This window comes from Netta rufina (assembly GCF_964035555.1).
Source record: "Netta rufina genome assembly, chromosome: 2".
Taxonomy (NCBI): Eukaryota; Metazoa; Chordata; class Aves; order Anseriformes; family Anatidae; genus Netta; species Netta rufina.
Genome location: NC_140124.1, coordinates 51,825,915 through 51,850,077, shown reverse-complemented (window position 1 = coordinate 51,850,077; position 24,163 = coordinate 51,825,915). Strand labels below are relative to the sequence as shown.

General features: G+C 38.3%; 1 protein-coding gene across 4 annotated transcripts in view; it reads right to left on the bottom strand.

Moving 5' to 3' along the window:
* The window catches only part of KIF13A (kinesin family member 13A), a 115,655-nt gene that overhangs the window by 37,203 nt on the left and 54,289 nt on the right, over nucleotides 1–24,163 (bottom strand). For all 4 annotated transcript variants that reach the window (XM_084281729.1, XM_084281727.1, XM_084281726.1 and 1 more), the window contains exons 5-14: nucleotides 15,860–15,952; nucleotides 15,102–15,282; nucleotides 13,993–14,080; nucleotides 12,523–12,657; nucleotides 11,541–11,653; nucleotides 6,142–6,253; nucleotides 5,573–5,785; nucleotides 3,868–3,978; nucleotides 2,658–2,792; nucleotides 1,389–1,519 (exon numbers count right to left, since the gene is read on the bottom strand). In XM_084281729.1, coding sequence (XP_084137855.1) covers nucleotides 1,389–1,519; nucleotides 2,658–2,792; nucleotides 3,868–3,978; nucleotides 5,573–5,785; nucleotides 6,142–6,253; nucleotides 11,541–11,653; nucleotides 12,523–12,657; nucleotides 13,993–14,080; nucleotides 15,102–15,282; nucleotides 15,860–15,952 — 1,312 coding nt within the window. The remainder of the gene's footprint in view (nucleotides 1–1,388; nucleotides 1,520–2,657; nucleotides 2,793–3,867; nucleotides 3,979–5,572; nucleotides 5,786–6,141; nucleotides 6,254–11,540; nucleotides 11,654–12,522; nucleotides 12,658–13,992; nucleotides 14,081–15,101; nucleotides 15,283–15,859; nucleotides 15,953–24,163) is intronic.

The window sequence follows — 24,163 nt, the reverse complement described above, 5'->3', positions numbered from 1 at the left end:
ATAAATAGTCTGTAAAACTGGTTGCATACAAATCCTATTGATAAGGCTCACCAAGATATAGGTTAATCAACACAATTGTAAAATACACTGTTAGCATACAAGGCATTCAAGCATAAAAAACCTTAGGTCCAAGTTTCATTGTCTCAACAAACAGAGTCTGTATTATTAACAAACTTACATTTTTTGTGACCATCTGGTGTATTGCTACATTTGCTTTTATGTTTCTTTGTATTCAAATCCCAAAATTGAAAAAATGAAGCATGTGAGTCACAAAGCAGGACAGTTTATTTGAAAGGGAAAAAAATTAGGTAAAACAAAAATGCCTTGTCAGATGCAGTGTTCTGAATTCAGCTGTCTCAAATAAGTCAACACAAACATTTAAGCATTTGATTTAAAAAGCCTTTTTGCAAAGAAATGCTTGTAACTAATTTTCTTTTGAGAAATATTTTAGGAACATTGACTTAAGCACTGCAGGTCGGGCACAAGTAAAACAAAATGTATTCTATGTTTTTTCCACTGACATGTGCCTTTGTTCTTGCCAGTCAAAATGACTGATTTCCAGTGCGGTAACTCTATCACAAGTTTGAATCCCATCTGTTTGAAATTTTGTACTGTAGGCTGCAGAACAAGAATGCAAATGTTAAAAGGTATTTCACACAAGTCAGAATGAAACAGATTGTGGATTTTTTTTTAAAGATGTCTCAAGCTTTCCTCATTCTTATAACATCTAGACATTTAGATATTCAGATTGCAGAAAAGCAGTAAAGACCATTAGTTAGGACAATGGTACTGCTTATCACATGTCAACGGACATGAAGTGATGAAGACATTTGGAATTCCATCCAAGAACCCACAATGCTCCCCAAAACAAGGGGTTATTAAACCAAGGAAGCAGAAAGCAAAGGAGAAATGTATCTTCACACATCAGTAATTGTAGTCTTTGGATCTTTAAAACACCTATTTTCTCACAAAACACTGAGCTTTATAACAGGAACCACTCAGAGGCGAAGTTTATCATCCCACATCAAGAACCAACCATCACAGGGTTGGGATAGCCAGCAGCAGCTCAGCCATCTTGTTACCAACCAAGACATAGCCAAGCAATGGTCCCTCATTCCTAATGAGTATCTTCTTGTGGTGGTTTATTCGAAGCCAAACCACTGATAGCCCGTTACGATGCAGTGGTGTGTGTGAGTGTACACCTGTGGGGAAATCTCAGTTCCACCTCTGAATTTCACCATCTAAATATCTAAGTCTCTTATATTGCAGCTACTCACTGATCAAAAAGTAAGATATTTCAGACTCTGCTAAATAAAAACACATGCAAGTTATCTTCTGGTAACGAAAAGCAAATGTTTGCTGGTATAAGCGCTGCTGATCTTCCTTACCTTGCATTTTCTTTTGGTGTGAGTGTAACTTCTCCATCTAAAGCAATATCAATCTCACAGTGTTCTGGTAGGATTCCTATACCAAAGAGCTGTATATCCTGAGAGGTATCTGCACCAACTCTTGTGTGATCCTAGAAAATAAGTTGTTACTAAGAGACGAGCAAACTACTGCTGTTTATATAACTGAGACAATATTAGCTGAAGCACTGAGACTGCACTGAGCAGATCTGAGGTCATGCACAACCTGTTCTCCTGTTCTGCACTTTATCTTCCTACAGTTTTAGATAAAGCAAAATAAAGCAGCTGATACACAACTTCTGATTTTAAAATATTCCCAGACAATGCTTGCATGTAAGCAATAAATGGATTGCCATGTCATACAGCCATACGGGACAAAGGATAACATGGATAGTAAAACAAGGTTCATGGAGGTGGCTGCTTTTCAGAACACAGCTATATAGCAACTCAACTAAGCATACTGATCTCCACATAATTTCAAGCCATACTGTAAATCCCACTGAAACACTTTGCTTTGATGTTGTTATAAAAGTTGTACTTTATTTACTGTTGTTCAGATATGGAAGCATTATCTCAACCACTAAAGCAGAAAAGTAACCGCAAAATACACAGGTAAGTTTTTTCTATCTTGTTGACAAAGAACTCACCCTTCCAATATACTTCCTACTCAGTCTGTCTGATTAAGCATGATTAAGCATGCATTTGGAACTATTTCACTCTGAAATGAAGACTATGGTAAATTGAATAATATGGAAGACAGTGGCAGTAGGAAAACACGTTTCTGTTCATTTTTGACAGAGCTTTTTCTCCCTCTTTTTTTTTTAAATCTTTTTCTGTCATTGAAGCCTATGTTTATTCCTACTGATTACTAATAAACGCCTTCCTTTCACACTTGACTCATTGAATATTTAAGGAAATCCTCAACTCATTAATAAAAAGAAGCATTATACGTCATGCTCTTACTTTAAGAAGCAATGCTCTTTAGTCCAAAAAGCAATTCTGCCTGGAAAAGCTAGAATTTATCTCAATGCTGGTACATACTGAAACTTCTTCCACTGTTGGCAAGCAGGAGATCAATTAGGTAAAGCTGAACTGCAAGGGAAAACGTAAGCCTGAACAGCAGGAGTCCTATCCTATTTTACTGCAACTAATCTTAACAATCTAAATACACAGTGACAAATTGAACCAGAAATTCAAAACAACAAACAAGTGCCCTTTCACTCTATATATACATTCTGTTTTCATTCTTACCTTTAAGTAGTAAACCAAAAGCTCATTGAGCGCAGGGTCCGCATTCAGGTTCACCAGATAACACTTGTCATCTCCGACCTTGATACCTGAAGACTCTAGGGAAATACCCATGCTCTCTAGCTGTCTTTGCCTCTCCTGCAAGCACAAAAATAGGTTAACTTTGCCTGCTGCAATATGTGGAGACAAGTACATCAAGTAAGTAAAAGCAGAGCAACTAAAACTGAAGATTAACATTCATTCTTCATATTGCTACAACAGAAAAATAGAACTTAGGACAATGGTTACATTTATTTTTAATGGAATTTATTTTTATAAACCAATGAAAATGGTTAGACCTAATCCTCAAACATCCGCCTTAATGATTTTATCAGAGGTATTCATACATAACACAATGTGGCCTTGAACCTCTGTGTTAGCTAAAAACTAATCTCAGTTGCAACAACTACAAAGGTAATCAGTCACAAATAATTTTGGAAAGAGCATGCCTTTCCAAAAGGAAACCTTTAGGTTCAACCTTTTCTGGTGTTGTTATTAATTCAGCTAAACCATCTACTTGGTCATGCATGTCTTTTGCTCTTGTACAGTTTTGTTCTTTTGTTTGCTTGGTTTTGGTTTGGCCAGTTAGGTTGCTTTTTTTTTTTTTGTGCCTGTTTATTTGTTTAACAAGGATTGTGCCAAAGCATGCATCTGCTACATTAAGACTAGGAAAGGTGGCCAACAATACTCCTTCTCCAAACTATAGATAGTGGAAATTATGGAGAATAGATTGGAATACTTAAGTCTTATTTCAAATATGATAATAACAAGCAAATTCATTTTCTTTCTCTGGTTAAGAAGCCACAAAAAGCAATAGCAAATGTGAACACAAGTACTGCCCAAAATTCTGATCCTTTTGCAATTCTTGATTTTCTTAGTCACTCCAAGGAAAATTACTAAAGATCCCACTGTGGTTTTATAAATAAAAGAACAGCCCAAGTATATTTTGATGTTATATTTTAAAATGAAATATTAGCTTTTATCAGTTATACCATGACATAACTACACTTATTATATAGAAATTTAGACTGTTAAAGGAAACAGAGAGCCTAGGCAAAGGAAAAATACAGAGAAATGCAAAATAACTGGTGGTAAAAACAGCATAGCCAACCAAAGCTCATGACATTCAGCTGACTTGTACTCTGGCCTTTTCTCCTCAGAATTTCTGAAGTACCTGTGCAATTTCTTCTGTTTTCCTTAACTTTTCTTCCCAGGTTACCGTTAGTTCTTTTATTAGTTTTTCAGATTCTTCTAATTTTTCCTTCAGTTCTGGTGCCTTCATGGCCTAAAATATAGAAATTGGCAAAACTTTAAGGTACACTTCATATCGCAACAGGGAAACTTAACAAACAGAATATGAAATGCTGCAGGTACATGACAGGTTTCAACCAGGTTCTTCATGTAAGAAGTTGAAGAAACAGGTCATTTGCAAAGGAAGAGGACAGAATCGACATATAATGGGTTCAGATCTGAAACAGATGAAGATTTACCTAGTGCCTCAGAGGCTAATGCAACTATGCAGACCAATAAAATCTGCAGGGCTGGCCAAGCTTCAGTGTACGTATAAAAAAATCTGAGTATTTAATAACTCTTAATCATCCAAAGCTCAATGCTAATGTCTTTCTTCCAGTAGCAGTTTCAAACACAAATTCCTCTTGATGTTTAGCTTTCCATTCTATCTTCCTTTTGTAACTTTTCCTAGAGCTTCATTAAAGCTTTCAGGACTGACACTGTGGATTACATCTTAAGGGAGGCATACTCTGGAGCTAACACAGGCTTCTTGTTTCACAATAGGAAACAAAAGCAAGGGGCTTGAAAACATTCAGCACCATATAACAACTCAACAGGCGGGCAGAGAGGTTTATACAATTGTTTTCAACAGAGAGATGGAAGAAGAGAAAAAGCTTTTAAAAGTGTTAGTAAAATTTGGAGTGCTCCCTGCCATCCTATGGATTATATTCAGCCACAGTCTATCAACAAAGCTAAGAACAGACTATAAGAATATTTTCCGGTTTAAAATATGGAATTAGAATAGACTTTTATTTAGGAAACAAGTGCATGGCTCCTTTCTCCCAAGGGAGATTTTCCAATTCCAGTTTGTAAGGATCTGTTCCTATAAGCAACAGTATTCCTTAAATGAATGTAAATTTTAAACACCACAAAAATTTAACTTCAGACATGCTTTCATGTTCTTTTTCCCACAATTACTATGTTTTGCCTGAAAATATCAATAAATTTTCCTACAGTGCAGTGCCTAATTTCCCCAGATATCACCAAAAGTACTTCTACCCTGATACTTTTTACTCCGATTAGAAACATTTATCTAGGATATGCAGCAATCTCACACTGTTAACTCTCCAGTTACTAGACTACTGATGGTTCTGGTGTTGCAGTTTTAACACTTCTTGATTTTCACGAATGTCAAAGAGCGAAATGTCACACATTTTGTGGTCCAATACCAGATTTACAGCTTTTCACACTTTTCCATTTGATGTCAGAAAAGCATCTAGTCCACCAATTAAAAAAATAATAATTCTGCTAGGAAGTCTACACAATGAAGTTGTACTGTCACTCTTATCTGTGCTGCATCATCTACTGCTTGATATGAAGTTCTTCAAGGACAGTCCATTCTGACATGAATTACCACCTGTACAACGTAGTCCTCATTTAAAAGTTATTAAAAATAAGCAAACATTATGTTGGATCTATTTCAGGAAACAAGGTTAATTATTTAAAAAAAGCAAACAAACAAAAAAAATCACAAGCAAAGGCCATTTCTTTCCTCATTTTATAAGACTTAAATATAAACCAAGTCTTCCGGATGAAGTTTGACATTTCCTCAGATAATTCAATTAACACTGTAACATGAATTATGTTACCTCGGCCTGCGAGAGCTGCTCTTTCAATTTTTCAACTTCTTCTCGTAATTCTCTGATGACCCTAGCATTTGGATCTTCATTCACCACAGCATGATTAACTATCCTTTTGGCTCTGTCTGCGTATCTCAGAGTAGAGAGAGTTTCTTCATAATTGTCTGCTGCTGGACTAATTGTGGCTATCATGGCAGTTTGGCTGTTTCCTCCCAAATTGTCCTGTAGAGTACATCCACAGAAAACTGAGAATTAAGAACTGTTCTGAGATTATACAATGTCTTAGACTATTTAGACACTGATACATAGTCTGGATGGAAATTAACCAACGTGATCCATAAATATTTCCAACCACCTTCACCAGTCTAAATTCCAATATAACTGAAAATATGTCAGGAATTTACATACAATTAACAAAGTATATGCTTATCTGCACAAATTACTTGGAATAATTTGTAGTTATGACCACCTTAGCACATTTCTTTAAAATAAAAGAGAAGCCCGTAAGTACACAGATGTATGCTAGAACCTATTAAGCTGACAGCTTGTGAACACGGTGAACAGAAAATATTAATTACCTTGAGAAGCCAAGTGAGTACAGAGTCTCTGTAAGGCACAAACTTATTCTTCCCTTTCCCTGCTGCTTGATCAGCAAGTGATGATATAACCAACCCCAGTGTTGAAAGGGATCTATGAAGGCAACACAGAAGAACAGCTTTGAACACATATTCCAAATGCATATTTAATAATACACAGAGAAGAGTTTAATTTGTGCTGTGCAGAGGTTCACATTTAATTTTGAAAATATTATAGAATAATTTAAGCTGGAAATGACCACAGGAGATGCACACAAGGCAATTTATCTATTAAAGTTACATATTTGGAACAATATATGGATAACTACAGTGTTTCACCTCATCTGGTGCTTAGGCCAAGTACCAGAAAGACTGAGTTGAAATATTCAGGTATTTGAAATAGTTTGAAAAGTGTAAAGCAGCCCACTTCAGTATATGGACAATTACTGTCTTAGCTTAGACATCTACCTTTCCTCAGAGACTACGAAGCCTTCCATCTTGGACACTGCCTCATGACACGATTACGAGGCATGGCTGGCAGCACAGCACGAATTCCTCTTTATCTAGGAACCATGTTTTAAGAGCACTAGCTTAACAACTGACTCAAACGGAGCATTTCCCTACACCTAAGGAGGCAACCTCAAGGCAACACCAGCTGTGGCACAGGAGAACTAGTCAGGCAGGTGAACCAGCAGCTAAGCAGCCATCACATGATAGTGGAAGGCTGCTCATCAGAAGAGACCGAGGAGGAAGTCCCTTGAGAAAGGGATTGTCTTATAACAGACGTGGTGCTTCACTTGGGTCTTTTATGGGGAGCAGGGAGGAGAGGAATAGACCAAATAAATAATGTGCCAGTTATAAAAGTGTTACGCGAACACAAGCATGAGAAAAGAAAAGCCCCCAAAACTGTTTACCAGACAACCACGTCCCCAAAACCACTCTAGAATAGTGAAGAAACCAAGAACTTGTTCACTGTGGTACACGTACCACTTCTACCAACAGGTGCAGTTATTAGCCATCTTTGCAAAGCACCTACACATTATATATTCCAATTGTTATATAATCCTGTGGAAATGTTAAATGACATCAGGGCTCTTGGGGTGAGTATGTTTAAGGTAACAAGCTGGTTCAGGAGCCTGAGAACATTAAACAGATGCCTACAGGGTTGTAAAACTGACAACACAAGCTCAAGAGCATACTGGTCCATCATACTCATAAAGGGTAGCTGGATGATTGGCCATAACTACCAGGGAAATCCTTACATCGCGATTAGATAGTTAAATAAAACCTTGGTTCTACTGAGCCACTCCATCCTTTAGAGTTTTTTCAAAGTAGGAGCACTGTTTTAGCTGGTATTTAAACAGTGTTTGCGTTGTATTTGTAAATGGCCTCAACCTTGTTTGAAACTACCAATGCTTCTGCAGTAACGTTCTGTAAATGACAAAAATATTGCAAGAATATTTCCAAGGAGACATCTGAGGGCAAGGCAACAAGAACCGTTACATGCCACCACAGGTACCTCACACTGCCACACACAAGGAAACAAAACGGTAAGCAGGTAGTGCAGAGCTGGAAGCAGAATTAAAATGCAAAGAAACTTGAGAAGAGCCTCGTCACTCCAATGTGCCAAGCAACCCCTCGATTTTGAAACTCTGCCTGAAGGATACCTTTCCAAAGTCTGTCTGAATAATTCACAGCAAAAAGGACAGTCAGTTTTAGTTTGTTGCCCAAACAAAAGCCTAACAACTCCCCAAGGCTTGGGGGAGGGAGAATTGGGTTTTGTCTCCGATTTTTCTTCTGCACAGATTGGGAAGACGGCATGCTAAACATGCAAGAGCAAAGAGGGGGATGCTGCTGTATGCTGCTCCGTGGCAACCTCCCACAGAACAACTTAAAAGCAGCAACAACACGGTCCCAGTGAAGTCCACCTTCAAGAAGCATAAAATTAAAAAAAAAAAAAAAAAAAAAAGATCGGAGACTAAAAAAAAAAACACACAAACATGACCCAAGCTTATTTGCCTCCAATTCCTCTTGTCCTCCTAAAATAAGATGAAATGTGAAAAGCAAAGCCAAAATACTGGGGGGAGACAAAAGGACAGTTTTTCACTTTGAGAGGCAGGAGGATGGAAAGAGCAGGGATCCTGAAAGGCCCACCGCTGACAACTACTTCCCAACAGGACTGCAACACCAGTTCTTAGTTTCAGGCACTGTTTTAATAAACAGGAAATTATAAGCAACAGTTCACTGACACAGATTTTAATGATGCGATAATATTTCTGCTCCGGAGTTATAACAAAATACTGATTTTATATTACGACCATTAACATCTGCAGTAAAAACCAAACGAGAGTACTTTAAGTATGCTACACGAGATTTCATAACGCAAAGCTGCTTAAAGACTATAAGGAAAGTCCTAAAAGAAATGGCTGCACCATATAATTACAGGACTCAGCAGCCACTCTGCTTTCTGCGGGATGATGCATCAGAGATCTGTCATTACTTTGATCCTATCTCAAACGACTTACCCCTAATGAATCAACCAAAAGGCCTAAGCCACTAAATAGCACACAAAAGACTGAGGCAGTTCAGAAAAAAACAGAGAGCTTACATGGTGCAAGACCATGGGAAAGTGTAATTTCTGCACACTTTCTGTTCTCCCTGACCCTTTTCCTCAAGCATGACCAGGCTACCTTTGCTCCTGTGCGGCTGGAAACCTGTACGCTCCCAACCAGGGAGTGAATGCTGCCTTGTCAGCAGCATTCGAGGGCAGGTGGTGCTTCCTTACCACATGGAACAACTGTCCCTAAATGACAGCAATTCAAGCTACTTCTGTATGGTTTTCCTCCAAATTCTTCAGCAAACAGAATCCTTTTTTTCAGAATCCTTTTTTTTTTTTTTTTTTTTTTTCTATTAGTTAGCCCTTTGAATATAAAAACCCTCCCTAAAAACAGCTTGGAGCCAGTCCTGTCCCAATCCATTCCCTCCCACCCCACCACTACCCTTTAAAGAGTTCTTTTGGCATTCTCAATTTTAAATGCCAATAGCTATGATTTTACTAATCAGTTAAAATTACAAACTGTTTGCACAATTTATTTTTTCTTAGACACAAATATACAGCTTGCTTACTCTGTTTTCTCCTGCTATCATACTTTAGAAATTCTTCAACTACACCACAAAGCTATTAAGCACCTGTGTTTCTACACTCAGTACAGAAACCCAACACATCCTGTGGAGCAACAAGCACATCCAGCTTTCTTATGAGTTATGGCAAGTCCCCCAAGGACCTCAATAATAAAGAGCGGACAGCCAGCACCACCTTCATGACCCAAGGCAACTTCGTATCAGCCCTGAGAAAAAAGAGAAGTTATCCTTATTGCAGCTTTACAGAGCCATTAACAAAATCACAACTCTCAGCTGTTTCAGTAAGCGGGAGAGCAATCCACCACTTCCCCTCTGCAACGTGCTGTCCCAAGATACCAAAGAGTTTGCAGCAGGGCAAGCCATGGGCAGCAGCTACTTCGGTCTTCAATTGGCTTCATGAAGAAACAAGCAGCAGAGAAACCTGCAGAGACTAGCTGAATGTCACGCTACGGGGTTTTGGTATGCACAGCTGAGCGCACATTTTTCCTGACTTGTAAATACAGAAACAGGTATGTTATTTGCCCATTCTTCTTCAAGGCAACAAAATGTAGTACAAGCGGCAGATTTATTTGCCAGGTAATTATAGCAGCTCTGGTTTTGATCTCATTAAATACAGTGCATGCTACCAATCCAAGTTACTGCATTTTTATAAAAGAATAAAAATGAAAAACCAGGAGCTGACACAGCAGGGTATATGGTTTAAGCATCCTATATTACTCCATAAAAGATTATTGCCCTTCCCTATTAAGTACGGTACATCATACACATTACCCAAAAGAAGATCGTGCACAATGTTCTGTGAAGAACCAGGCTGATAAAACATGCATAGCAATTTTGAGGCTTCCAGCAGAAGTCAGACTTCATTAAAGTTCCAAGTAACAGCAGAAGTCTAATAAAAGACACGGCACTAAGAATTCTCTTTTGCCTACCAGTTCCAAAAGAGATTTCACACACAGAATGCTTTTAAAATGGGTTGAGGTAATACAGGTTTATACCATATAAGAACTTAATTGATGGAAAAAAGTAGAGCTGTCAACCTATCTTTTTAAAATATCTTTTATAGAGAGATCTGGTGCTTGCATCTGCAGCATGGGCAAAACAACTTTCCCTCACTGCATTACTGCCTTAGAAGCTTACCAACGAGTAAACATCCTATTAGAAAAAAATAATAACAATTAAACAAAGAAGTATTTCAGTATCTAAAACTACATTTAGAGTTTCTTAATAGCTGTTGGGAAAGTTGGCATTTGATTTTTTCCCCAAGAATTAACAGGAAACATTCAATTTTGCCTTTGTTTATGCAAAAGACAAATACAATTTCTAGTAAAATCAATCTGACTTTAACTAGTAACCCGCAGGGTAAGGGTTCAATACCTGCCATTAGACAAACAGGACCATATAATTTTGATTTACAAGAATGTAGCTACTGATCTGATGCATTAAATACATAATATATTATAAATTATGCTATAAAAAGCAAGCATGTTCAAACTCTAAAACAGGGAAACTGAAAATCATTTTAAAGCATGAATGCAGTTCAAACACACTTTTTGCTGTCATTGTTAGATTAAAATACCAACACTTCTTCAATTTTAATTTTAAAATGATGCAAAATGTGTAGCTTTTAATGTTACAGTTGAACTGTTTTTTGTTGTTTATTTTTGTTTTATTCTCAGGAAAAAATTAGCGTGTTTATGAAAGTAGCGATTCTGTGCTATATTCTTGCTTTTGGGTAACAACACAGTAACTACAGTTAAAAAAAAAAAGTGCCTTGAAACTTGTCATAGCTTGAGTACAAATGCCCAAGGCAATGTTAAACTTAAATAGCTTCATTCTGGTCCGATTTTCTTAAACTGTGAATTATACTCTTACATATTTTAATGCATGTTGGAACAAAGCCATTCAACTCTGCAACTTTGCATTCCTTGAGCATACGATGAGACAAACACAGAAGCCTGGGGACAGGGTGTATAAATGAATCACAAAAGGTATATGCCTAATTAAAGAGTGCTGCTGTCACTTTTTCCAGATAATACTCATATACCTCTCATCTGAGTCAAGTATGAATCAGGATCCCTATGCCAATGTAACAAAACACATGGTGTTCAGTACGGAGCAACTGAAAGAGATATATTAACTGCTCCTGGCTAGGCATATCGTTTGAACCGACTTGCGACAAGCACACCGAGACAGGAGGCCAAGGAAACAGTGGTTGTTCTGACAAGATTAAGGTTTGCAACCTGTGTACACCAATGTCTTACTTGTTTATGTTGCTGCCTTCCTTCAGACGTTCTCCTGCAGCTCCTGTTTTGGACACTCTCTCACTACCAGCCAAATCCACCAAGCTGACCTTGCTGACCTTCTCTCCAGAATTCTGTGCAAATCAAACGGGGGAGAAAAACAGATAAGAAACCTGAGCACAAAATGCTTATGTGTCTGATATTAGCGTAATTACACTGCTGTCCATAATAACGTGGGTCAAGCTATCAAATTCAAGATATGAGAGAAGTAATTCTCACAGTTCTTAGTCTTTTAAGAGTCACTCATACACTATACTAAAGGGCTGAACCACTAATGAAGGTGAATCAGCCATGTGGTAATGTCAGTAACTTCACTGACACAGTAGGTCATTAAAACATATTAACGTCAGCAACAGTTAACACCAAAGACAGGTTTAACAGCAGCAATATAATCTTGAAGTGATCCAACTTTTTGCTGTATCTGGTGTGCTTCCTCCCTCTTCCAGTGTTCTCTCAATCTTATGTTCTCACCAATGTTACTCTGATTACCAGACCCCACGGCATGAAAGGCAGCAGCAGAGCTAAACAAATCATGTATGCATACCAAACAAAAAATGGTGAGTCATGCTAAAGTCTTGACATAAAAGATGAACAAATCAAGAGAGCTAACATGTTCTTCTCTCCACTTCAGGTCAAATGCAGAGATACTACAATATCATATAGCAACTCAACTCTGAGACACGGCGGCACTTCAGCAGGTTAAACAATTGTGAGAGTTGAGGCACCTTCAGCATTAAAATGGTATGCCATGTATGTCTTTAGAGCTTTAGCCCATATTGATACTAGTGATACATCTACAAAAGCATGCAGCTGGATAGCAATGGAGAAGCTGCTTCTTTTAATTGATTGCTGCTCAAAACAAACTGAGAACATTCAGTGGCTGAACAGAATAAAGAAGAAGAATTCACTACAACTTTGTAAATTAACCATCAGAAATACATACACCAGAATGCAGGTCATAAAGTGTCTGAGTCACTATAATATTGAATACAGCATGAGAACGGCTGCTTTCTTCATTCATGTTGGTTGCAGCAACTGTTCGTGATTTGTTTCCCTCCGACATCAGTGACTCAATATCCTAGAGCAAAAAGAGTAGAAAATGATGCCAGGATAAAGCAAAGTTCTGAGCTTGCTGAATAAAATACCCATCTAGATGGAAGGGTGTGTATGTGTGGGAGAGAAGAAGGGAGGGTAGAAGTAATGAGAAAATTCTTTTTATGTTTTGAGATGCAATGGCAGAGAGGGGATGTAATTCCACAGAATGGCATTAAGTCTCAACTCTATTTTAAGTGCTGCACTTAAAAGCCCAGCAACAATATTCAATGCCCATTCTCCTTATCTGCTGCTGGAATACGCTGGCAATATCCACATTGCAAATCATACTGTTTAATGCCAGTAATCAAGCCAACAAGATCTACTTACAGAACTAAACACAAATGCTTTTCTTTACTGAACTGTACTAATACTGTATTCATTGAATTGGACCAAAGGGTTACCTCACTTGGAATGTGTACCTTTCTACACATGTGAAAATAAAGACGATTATGTGGAGTCTGATATATGTGCTTACTGAGTCTCCAACACAGTTGCATAGGTCATCAGCCACAAAGTAGGTATGAAAATTTCCAAGAATTTGAAAAAGATGTACTTTCAAAGTACACAATTTACTGTACAAACTGCAAAAGCAGTTATATATCTGCACAGATCTGCACACATATAATATGCACAGATGCTTCAGAGAAATAAAAATCCCCATCAAAAGCAAATTACTTTCCACACAATACTACACAAAGAATGGTTTAAAAACAAAACAACCACAAAAAAACGTTTCCTACAGCAGCTTCCTCATAAAAAGGGCTATGCAATTTATACAACTGCACTGCTTTAATTAATTCCATTGTAGAAGTCCATTGGATTCTACAATACCGATTTCTTTGAATGCATTCTGGTAACTCAACTGCGCTCAGATGCTGTCGTGATTTAAATGATTAATTATATAAGGCATGCTGCACATTCTCATCCAATACACTTGTATAAAGTAAGAGGCTGTATTCAACAACAACATCAAAGGAATTCATGCTGGTATTCTTAGTATTCTTATTCTGGAAGCCTCACATTTCCTGTAGCAAGAAAACATGATGTATTATAAAAATTGACAACTGCAAAATATAGAGATACCACTTTCATATTTTTAACCTACATAACAGTGAACCCAAAGCTTCTACATTAAATAAATACTTGTGGAAGCATTACAGGAGATCTTTGTGGAAGCATTACAGGAGATCTTTGTGATTGTCAGAGACTGTAAACACTCTAGAAATTAAACCTCTGGATGGATACTAGTGTATCTCTGGTAAGATTCCTACTGCTTAGGTGTATGTTGTTTAGACACCTTTAATGGGTTTAGATTTACCTCAAAGTTTGTAACAGCCAGCTGAGACAAGCCATCTACATATGGTCCCAACACTTTGTGCTCTCGAACCTTAAGTGACTGCCGACTCCTGTGGAATAAAATAGCCTTTATACACAATCCACTACTGTGAACTTTATTCCAGCTAAAAGACATAAATTTACTTCTACTATGTATAAGATTTTTTTCCTTTCATGTAATATTTTCTTTTGTTTTTCAATTAATAATGAGAAGAAAAATGTCTTCCAGAAAGATTTAACTTAATTAATAAGAAAGGCTCAAATTAATCTAACTGGTTTCAATAAGTATACATGAATTATTTTCAGAGCATCCTCCCACCACAGTATTTGTGGCTGGATTAAAATCTGAAATGCCTTATTTGGCAGAAAGAATACTGACAAAAAGGGAAACAAAAAATCACCCCCAGAAATTTGCTGAAGATTCAATTCTTCATACATTTTCCACACTTTAATGTAATAAACCGACTACATGTAAAATCTATCTTTCAGCTAACTTGCATTCTTCTTTACCGAATGCAATTATGCTTAAGAATAAAAAAATGACACACATATAAATGCTCAGACTAAAAAAAAAATCAAGATATCTCTTATCTAGAAATCTTCACACCAGAGAGCCCAGCCAGTATTTCTGAGCAAGCAAAACAGAAGTACTAAAGAGTGCCACGAGTATATTCTGAGATGTTGCACCTTCCCATTCCAGAAGCCCAACTTTTAAACCAGGAAAACCAAGTTGTAAATAAGTTTTGCACTCTTTGTGAAAATTAATTAACTTTTTTACTTGAGCAAGGTCTGGATATCATTGCAAAAATACCTCAGCATTTGCTTCCTGGTGTTAAGCTACTTTGCATAGTCTTTGTTTGCATACATTTTGGTGCTGAATTTAAATCAATACATACTGGATACTACTTCATAGACAAGTTTTACATGGATATTCTCTTCTTTCTGATGTTTGGTATCTGATCCTTTCTAAAGGAGCTGCTTAAACATACATTCTGAAAAACCTTCTCAAGGACTTCCAGAACTGATTTTCACTTTTCAGTTTCAAACAAAAAAAAAAAAAGGAAGGTGGTGAGCGAGGGTGAAGCTACTAACCCTTTTGGGTCAAGTAGATCTCTGACTTTCTCATTGTAGATTTCCATATAGGACACTTCAACTTTAAAAGTATGAGATTCATTTTCTTCCACAGAGATTCTCTGAAATAAAGCACAACAGAGCCGTGGGATCAGACCCAGCTGCTCTGCATTGCCCATCATTGAAAAGGATTTTCCTGAACCTAAAGGAAGAAAGGAAAAGAAAATGCTTTAGAATGCAGTTTCTGAGCTACTCAGTTGTTCATGAAGCACGTTTTAATTCTCTTTTTATTTCTCCAGAAGTACATATCAGAACAACACAACATGCTATTCCAGACAGAATGCTTGCTCTTTGCACTACAGGATAAAAGTAAACAAGAAGAGAAATGATCTTAACAGTCTCTTATAACCCACACACACGCACAATTGAATGAGCCTTGGGTATGAAGCACTCCTTTCAGGCTTCCAAAACAGTCCCAAGAGGTAGCAGCGATGAGCATATTTACAGGGCTGCATTAACACTGGCACTGGTTAGTTGTTGTGACACTGGCTAAAGTTGCTGTGCATTTAAATGGGACATGAATCTCCAAAGAAGTGAAGCAAATACAAATCACTAAAATTAAACAGAAAACAGCATCCTGATAAAAATGTTTGACATTAAACATTATATATCTACATATAATTTTAAATACTATCTAGTTTAATATTTATGTTGTGCTCTTCCTACTTCATACATGTGCACAAGAAGCATTCCCTTTCTTCAGCAAACGTGACTCTTACCTGTCTGTCCATAGGCAAAAATACAAGCATTATATCCCTGAAAGGCCTTTTCAAGAATTCCTTCTCCAAGGCACTTGAACACCACTTCCTGACCTAAAAAATAATTATTTTGTAAGTTTATTTTACACAAAATGACAGATTAAACTTTATGGAAAACAAGAAAAAAAAGTTTTTGAGATTATTTTTACTATCACGTGGATTAAGGAACAAATGATTTCATATATAACTGAGTGAATGAAGTTCAAAACCGTTGCCTGAAACTGGTGCAACAGCTACCTCTGTGTTTAAAAATACTGCTCATTTTCATGTGAAGGGAACACTTTTTCGAAGGAATCATGTAAGTTGAATGCTTAGAAAATAACGTAGATAACAAGACTTGGTACTATTTAAGTGTAAACTTTGCAACCAGCATGCATTCCTTAATCACAAACTGTATCAAAGAGCTCTGTAACAGAATTGCAACAAATACATCAGTGAGCTAGGATATTAGGCATATAACAAATACAATGCTAGAAATAATACGGATCGTTCTCTCGGGAGCTGGCCTCAAGTTTCACTAGAAACCATTGTTATTCACACCACATCAAGAGGATGCTGGAAACCAGACAGAAGCACTCTGAAGACACTGAGGCAGGAAAGGCACATTATGAGTTTGAGAGACTTAAGCAGATCTGTCTGAGGACGTATACTGGCAAATCCATAGTTTGAAACAGCAGCTGCAGAATTCATAGTCTGAAAATCATCTCTCTATGCCAGGCAGATCATAGATGTGCTTCTATCTTTTACATGTAGGAGATAGAAGAGGAGTAGTGTTTTTTGTTGGTGGTGGTTTGTTGTTGTTTTTGCTTTTTAATAAGAAAGCTCAGAAATTGTACATCACGAACAGGGGTTGTTTGGCTTGAGTTCTGATCTGAGAATTGCACCATCTGTACATACACCCAAAGGAAGCAGAACTGAAGGAAGGACAGCATTTATATATATATATATATATATATTCTGGCATTTGGTTTTAAACTTACATACCCTGCCTGGTGACTTTCTGAAGAGTGGTGAACAGCCACACTTCTCAGTTAACTGAGTTTTAGCAGTTGTCTGTTTATCAGTTACAAGAAATTGTACGTTGGATGCAACAGAGACTTCCATAGCTCTCCAAACAGAACCTTGCTGCATCAAAAAAATAAATAAATCTAGCTGCACATTTACATGTTGCTTGAGAATATTTATTTTCTGCGATCCTTGAGTAATTGGTAGGCCACAGAATGCCTGCAGAACAACCCGTGGAATGCCTGTTTGTAGAATGGTTTACACTAACATAAATAAGATTAAGAACTCTCTATTACAACAATGCCATATAAAATGGTCCACGGGTACCTTTCCAATTGGGTTTCTAAAATTCCAAAGGGTTCCTACTGCTCCTTGGATTAACACCGTCCAGAGTAACTTCAAAAACACTGAATAGCGGAATTCGAAATAGAGGACAAGCTGCTGTACTCTGCAATAATTGCATCTCCTTCCTTGCACATTCATTCACTTCCCATTCAACTTACGACCATTCTGTCATTTAATAATATCTACGTTGATGGAGAACTGTTCAACAACAATGTAGAGAACATTAACAAACTACTGAAGGATTAATGAAGAAAATGCATGAGTGGAAGTGCATAATAAGAGGGTACAATACATAAAAATATGCCTTCCAACCAACTCCTGAGGATATGTTTTGAAGTTAGGAAATCAAAGAGGCAAGGAGCCACTTACTGTCTTGCTGAGCAAGAATGCAAAATCAGGTAAAGATGGATGTTGAGTAAAATTATTAGGAGAATGAAAGCATATAGCATAGAACCATAGAACCAATAAGGTTGGAAAAGCCCTCCAAGATCATCTGGTCCAACCATCACCCTACTACCAATGTCACCCACTAAACCATGTCCCTAAGCACCAGTCCTGTCAAGCAGTGGCACCAGTTTACTTTGAAAACAGTTTGTTCGGCATTTCATGGTTCCAGTCAAATCTTTTTTCCTAATTGTGTGTGTGTTTTTTGTTTGATTGATTTTTTTAATGTTTTTCCCTTCTGCCTAGCAAAGTCTGATGGCCAACATCCATTTTCTACCTCACAACATCTCTACTGTCTAACTAAAATTCACAACAAATTTGGTGACATGATCCAACAAAAAAGGACTGAGTTTTACAACAATGCTTGTTCTTCTTTCTTAACAATTACTTAGAGGAAGAATTTTTTTCAGTTTTATAGATGAATGCGTAAGAGAGATGAAGACACTTCAGTACGTTGAAAAGATGGGGATACTGATCCTTTTATGTTTCCTATTCAAACACTATTCTACAAAAGAACAAAAATCATATATTCTGCAATGTTTGTGAGTGTAGAATAAAACCACTTGTCAGAAGAGGATGAAAAACACTTATTGCCCACTGCTGACCAGCAATAAAACACAACCTCCTCCATGTTTCCCAAGAAAAAAGAGATACTGAAATGTAACAAAACTGTGCATGGTCATCATTAACCATGAGATGACCTACAGAATCTTCTACTGCTAAATACCACAAGAGGAACAAGTTTAAACAACACAGACAAAGATGGATTTTTTATTTATTTATTTATTTATTTTGCAAAAAAGGTTTTTATGAGCTCAGCCGCAAAACATAGCCAAATAGGCCATCCAAGAGTGAGGTTTAGAGTAACCTGTCAAACTACCATGGGATAAAATAAAATTTGGTTCTAAATGAACTCACAGAAAAGAAGAATTTAAACTTCAATTACAGGTATTACAGGTATTTTATTCTTCTGCTAATGCAGTGCACTGTTGAGGGCACAGGCATATCATCTGTGAGATGTGGAGATATTTTCATCATGAAACATCACCTCTTGATTGATTAAAAAATTTGCATTATACAGAATGATGTCTATATGCTCTTAAGGTTAAAAAAAAATAATGCAGTTCTGTTGTCTACACTACTGATTGTGGTTTTCCTAAATAATCTTACACTACAGCAATTTATATTTCTGCTAATTTACAGGTTTTTTTGTTCCCCAGATACCTAGTGCTTAAAAAAGAGAGCAGGGCTTTTAACTCAATCCTAATTTGATTTTGTCAATACAGGAAAATTTCCTTTTGTTCACCCCAGCTATTTTGTTACCAGATTTCCCTTACACCAATTTCTACTGTCTTTTAGACAGGGCTGCCCAACCTTCCAGCTGGATAAGATCACGTAGACTCTTACGGAGGCAACTGAAGCCAGATGTTGAAACTTGTCTCCTCTCCCATCTTCCATCCCAAACACGGGCAAGCCGTAGGTGTCTGACACACACACCACTAGGCTGGGGAAAGCACAGCCAAGACTCTCTGGAAGCCTGGGGCAAGTGTACGAGCTGCCAGTTCTTACAGGGCAGGATCTCCTGCCTGCCCTTTCCTTAGAGGACAGGGAAGCTTTGCTGACAGGCCACAGCCTAAATAATCTTGCTTCAAGAGCAAATGCTTCTTTTAATTTGAAGAGCAAGACTGTTAAACTGGAATCAGGCAGTAAGGAAATGTTCAGACCATGTCGCCGTATGCTCTGTGACTCCAGTTACAGCACATTCGCCACTGCTGCCAACACTGCAAGGTGGGAAACGCTGTCAACACCCTTGTGGGTGTGCCTCACTAATCAAAACCTGATAAACACAGGTGGATGAGCTGGAAAGCAACATCAGGACAATATGGAAACCTTCTTCCCTTTCACCAGACAGCTGTAACTGTCTTCATAGCTACAGGACATCATCTGTGCATTTCAACAAGTGCAACTACAAGCCTGGTGCCAAGAGTAGAACAAAATCTAAGAAAGATCAAAGAAGTACCTCTCACTCTCTTGGAAGGCCCCTTCCAGCAGGAGACTCCCTCAAGAACCTTTCCACTAGCTCTCAGGACTGAGCCCTTTCATTCACTGCCATTGTCCTACAAACCCCAAAAACCAAGACAACCAACATTTCTAAAAAAGATTTCAACAGCCTAGACGGTATCTTCGGCCTACCTGAAGACTGAAGGAAACTCATCTTCTTCTGAGAACTACATTTTAACATACTCAGTTCTTGGAACTTTCCAATGCCGTGCGTGTGCTACTGCTGTGCACCATGGGCACTCAGGATATCACACTGAAGCTACTAAACTTTTTCACATCTTCTCTTATCTATTGAAATGGATGGGTATTTCAAGGGCAAAATTATAAAACAAAGTGAAAACAGCAAAATATGGCAGTGTACATGTTAATAGTGACTATTAAATCACTGATAACTCTAAACTAAAACCCTGACACTATCTAATCGCAGAGCTGTGTGAAAATCTCTCAGCTGGAATCTCTGAATGAGAATGAACTATTAGAAAAATTACATTAGGAAAATATGTAAGATAAAAAGTCCCTGAATTTAGAAAGACAAATCAACGCCCTGACGTGCAAGAATACCACAATACATCATTTTCAGAATGAGATATTTAAGTACTTTATCTCTTGTATCTCTATGCTCTTCCCTCTTCTCTTCCTCCAAATCAATCTACTCATCCAGTTTCCTGAAGCCCTGACTGGGAGATCCAATTTGACAACTTCCCTAAGGATACCTACACATTGCAGAAGTACCCTCGAACACATTCTCACGATCTGCAAAATGAAGACAATCACTTTTACAAATTAAATGCATATATTCTCATGTATGCATGAAATGGAAATGGCCTCAAGTTATGCCTGGGAAGGCTTAGGTTGGATATTAGGTGAAAATTCTTTACTGAAAGGGTTTTGTGGCTTTGGAATAGACTGCCCGGGGAGCAGCTGAGTCAGCATCCTTGGAGGTCTTCAAGAAACTTGGTAGCATGGTTTAGCAGTGGACTTGTCATTACTAGCTTAAAGGTTGGGCTAGGTGATCTTGGAGGTCTTTTCCAACCTGAACGATTCTGTGATTCTCGGATCACCAGACTGGTGACTGGTAACCAGACAGAAAAGAGGAGAGAGAAGAAAACAACAAAATCTCCTTTAAAAAAAGGCCATTAATATTTATAGCCTTTGCTAAGAGCCACTGTTTTACTGACTAACTTACAATCAAGATGCACTGAAATAAAACTTAGTTTCAGTGTCTGGTTTTTAGATGTCCAGTATTTCCTGTTCTCAGCAGCTTGCCAATCTGAACTCGAGATCTGTCTCGGGCCTCTCCTCAAGATGCATGGATTCATTCAGCCAGCTTCTGACTGCAATGTTAGGACACCTCACTGCTGTTCCTGAACCCCTTGATTCACAGATACAGGGAAAATAACTGGAACCAAATAACAACTTGTTATGTACCACACTGAAAATTCAAGCTGATCCATGTCTCTATGGCTTAAGCTCTAACTTGGAACATTTCAATACACAATTGCAATTAGTTCCATGATACAGTAGTTAAAATAAAACTTTATTTGCAGAGACTAGAATTATTACAAGCTCTGCTAGATAACAGTTTTTAAAAAAAAATAATATTGGAAGAAAGATGACTATGGTTCATCTTAACAAGAACATAAAAGCACAACAGTTGGTACAGCCTAACTCCTGCAGCCTAATTGTAATATTGACAAAGCACTGCAGTCTTCAAAGCCCTGGATTCAGAAAAGGGTCTCAAGTGCTTCCAATTAAGTGTCACAATGTCTACATTTTTTTAATTGCCTGATCTAAAGTGCTGAACCCGTACCATGTAACCAGGTTTCCCCAAAAATGTACTGGTCAGATGTCAGCGGCGTGACCCAAAATCAAGGCCTACATGCTATGTAGCAGCCTCCTCCAAAAAAAAGTCCAAGGAATGGTAAGAAAGGGGTAGATTTCAAGTATATTCTCCTACTTCACAGTTTAAACGGGTAAGCCAGAAGTGCAGACAGACAGACATTCCTGTCTGCTCAAAATCCACAAGCAACAATCACTCAAGAGAGCAGGAGACTACAATTCTCTAAGCCAATTGTGTGGTTTGTCTCCTTTTAAAACAGCTGCTGGAAGAGCAGTAATCAGCATATGGATTTCAAATGAAATTAAAGCTTAGCCTGAAGTCAGGTGTTTAGCCTCTCAGGACAACGCAGCCTGCAGAAACACAGATCTGAAATTTCAGGCCAAATGTGATGCAGATTAGGAAGTTTAGGAAAAGTTTATGGACAAGTTGATACAGAGTTGGGTCCTTGCAATGGACCTGTCTAAGTGCTACTGAAGTTATTTACACCATCTCCTGAATCTGTCCCAAGCTGAAGGGTTTCCTTCCTTCTTTTCAAACATCCACTTCATTGCAGATTTCAATAGGCTCTCACTGTTGTCTAGGCTTGTAAAAAGAATTCTTTGTTCTCATCTCTGAGATTTTCTCAGTGTCCTCCCCTCCACCAAAATGTCTTGCTGTTATTTGTTTCCATGAGCTTTTCAAGGCAAGCAGGTGTGTTCTTATCCATGAACTGACTCTTGGCCCATTCAAGTCAAGAAACAAATGGTAGTAAGAAGCTATTTTCCTTATTCTCAAAACACCTTTTATAGAGCCTGTAAGGCAAAGGTCATCTCTTTTCCAGATCAAGTCAAAATCATTCTGTACTAACACCAAATCCCTGCAGCCCGTGGAGAGGAGCCCATGCAGGAGCAGGGGGTCTGGGGGGAGCTGCGGCCGACCCGTGGGGGACCCGTGCTGGAGCAGTTTGCTCCTGGGGGATGGATGGACCCCGTGGGACGGAGCTGTGTGGGAGCAGTGCTTGAAGAGCTGCTGCCTGTGGGCAGCCCCCGCAGGCTCAGCTGGGGAAGGACGGCATCCCATGGGGAAGGAGCAGCAGAGACGAAGCATTAGGGACTGACCACAGGCCCATTCCCCCCTCCCCGGCATTGCTCAGCAGGCAGATGTGGAAGAGGGTGGATGAGGAGAAGGTTTAGTTTGCTTTCTTTGTTTCTCACTTCTCCAGTTTGTTGGTAATAGGCAATAAGTTTCTTTAATCTCCCTATGCCAAGTCTCTTTTGTCCACAATGATAATTGTTGCGCGATCTCCCCGTCCTTATCTCAACCCTTGAGCCCTTTCCATCGTACTTTCTCTCCCTTTTCCTTTGAGGAGGGGAACTGAGAGTGGTTGTGGAGGAGTTCAGCTGCCCATCAGGATAAAACCACCACAGCTGCTAACAACCACAACTGTGATCATTAAAAAGAAGGAAAAAAAAAAGACGGTTTATTTCTTTGTCCGTGTAGAATTATTGGAATACAAATTAGGACCTAAATACATGACATTAGGTCTTCACAGCAACAACCCCCATCTTTGAATGCTGGAAATAGAAGCTTCAAACTTTAATAAGAACCCTCATAGTTCCTGAACATGGGTTCCCAAAAAAATTAATACAACAAAATTAGCCTGAGCTCCAGACAAAAAGATGCACACATCTCAGAATGAATTTAGGGTAAGAGAAAAAGATGCCTGATCCCACCTCAGGGTCAGTCCTGTTCTCCCAGAGCCTGAGAAATATTACCAATTGCCCACAGTGGTAAGTTTTCCCAAATAAGAATCTTCCTCACGTGCAAACAATAATAGTAAGTGCTGGTAATACTGTAGATCAATCAGCAATGTGAAAAACAAAAACAGCCCGTACTGATGTGTGATAGCTTTAAGGATCCCGTAAGAAATGTGCAGTTTCAGGAAAGTACAAGTTTTGTTGTTGTTGACAGAAAAAAGGAAAAAAAAGAGGTATCTACACGTCAACACAGAATTCAGACATACGTTGGCTGTGGTGCACACCACTCTGGGTGGGGGCTTTGGTATCTCACGTGTCAATTATTATTATGTCAATATTCTTTCATGTAGAATAATATACTTATCTGTTCAACATAATGCAAAACAACTATGCCATGGTTTTGCACATGAAGTGATGATTCGTACTTGAGAATCTCTTGTTAAGCCTTTCACTGTCACATCTTCCACTGTATTTGTGTGGTGCAGATTAAAGGTGTTTTCAAGCCATTAAATTTGACTCGCATACCTTTTCATCCCAAGAATTTCACTTAAGCTTGAAACTCATATACTACGCACATTTACAAGCACTCCAGACTTAGCTATTTCAAGCTTTGGACATGTTTCTTGTTAATTGTGCAACTAATCGCTGCTCTTGCCAGTGACAGTGAACTCACTCATCCATACAGAGCTAAGCCAGGCAGGAAGCATCCCATGCATCTGCTCAGCTCCTGAATCACCACCCCTCCTGTAGCCCAGTACTCAACCAAGAAGTTAGTTTGTCTGCAAAAGCTGGCTTTTTTCCAGAGATTTTTTTACCATAGCAGAGACTAGCTCT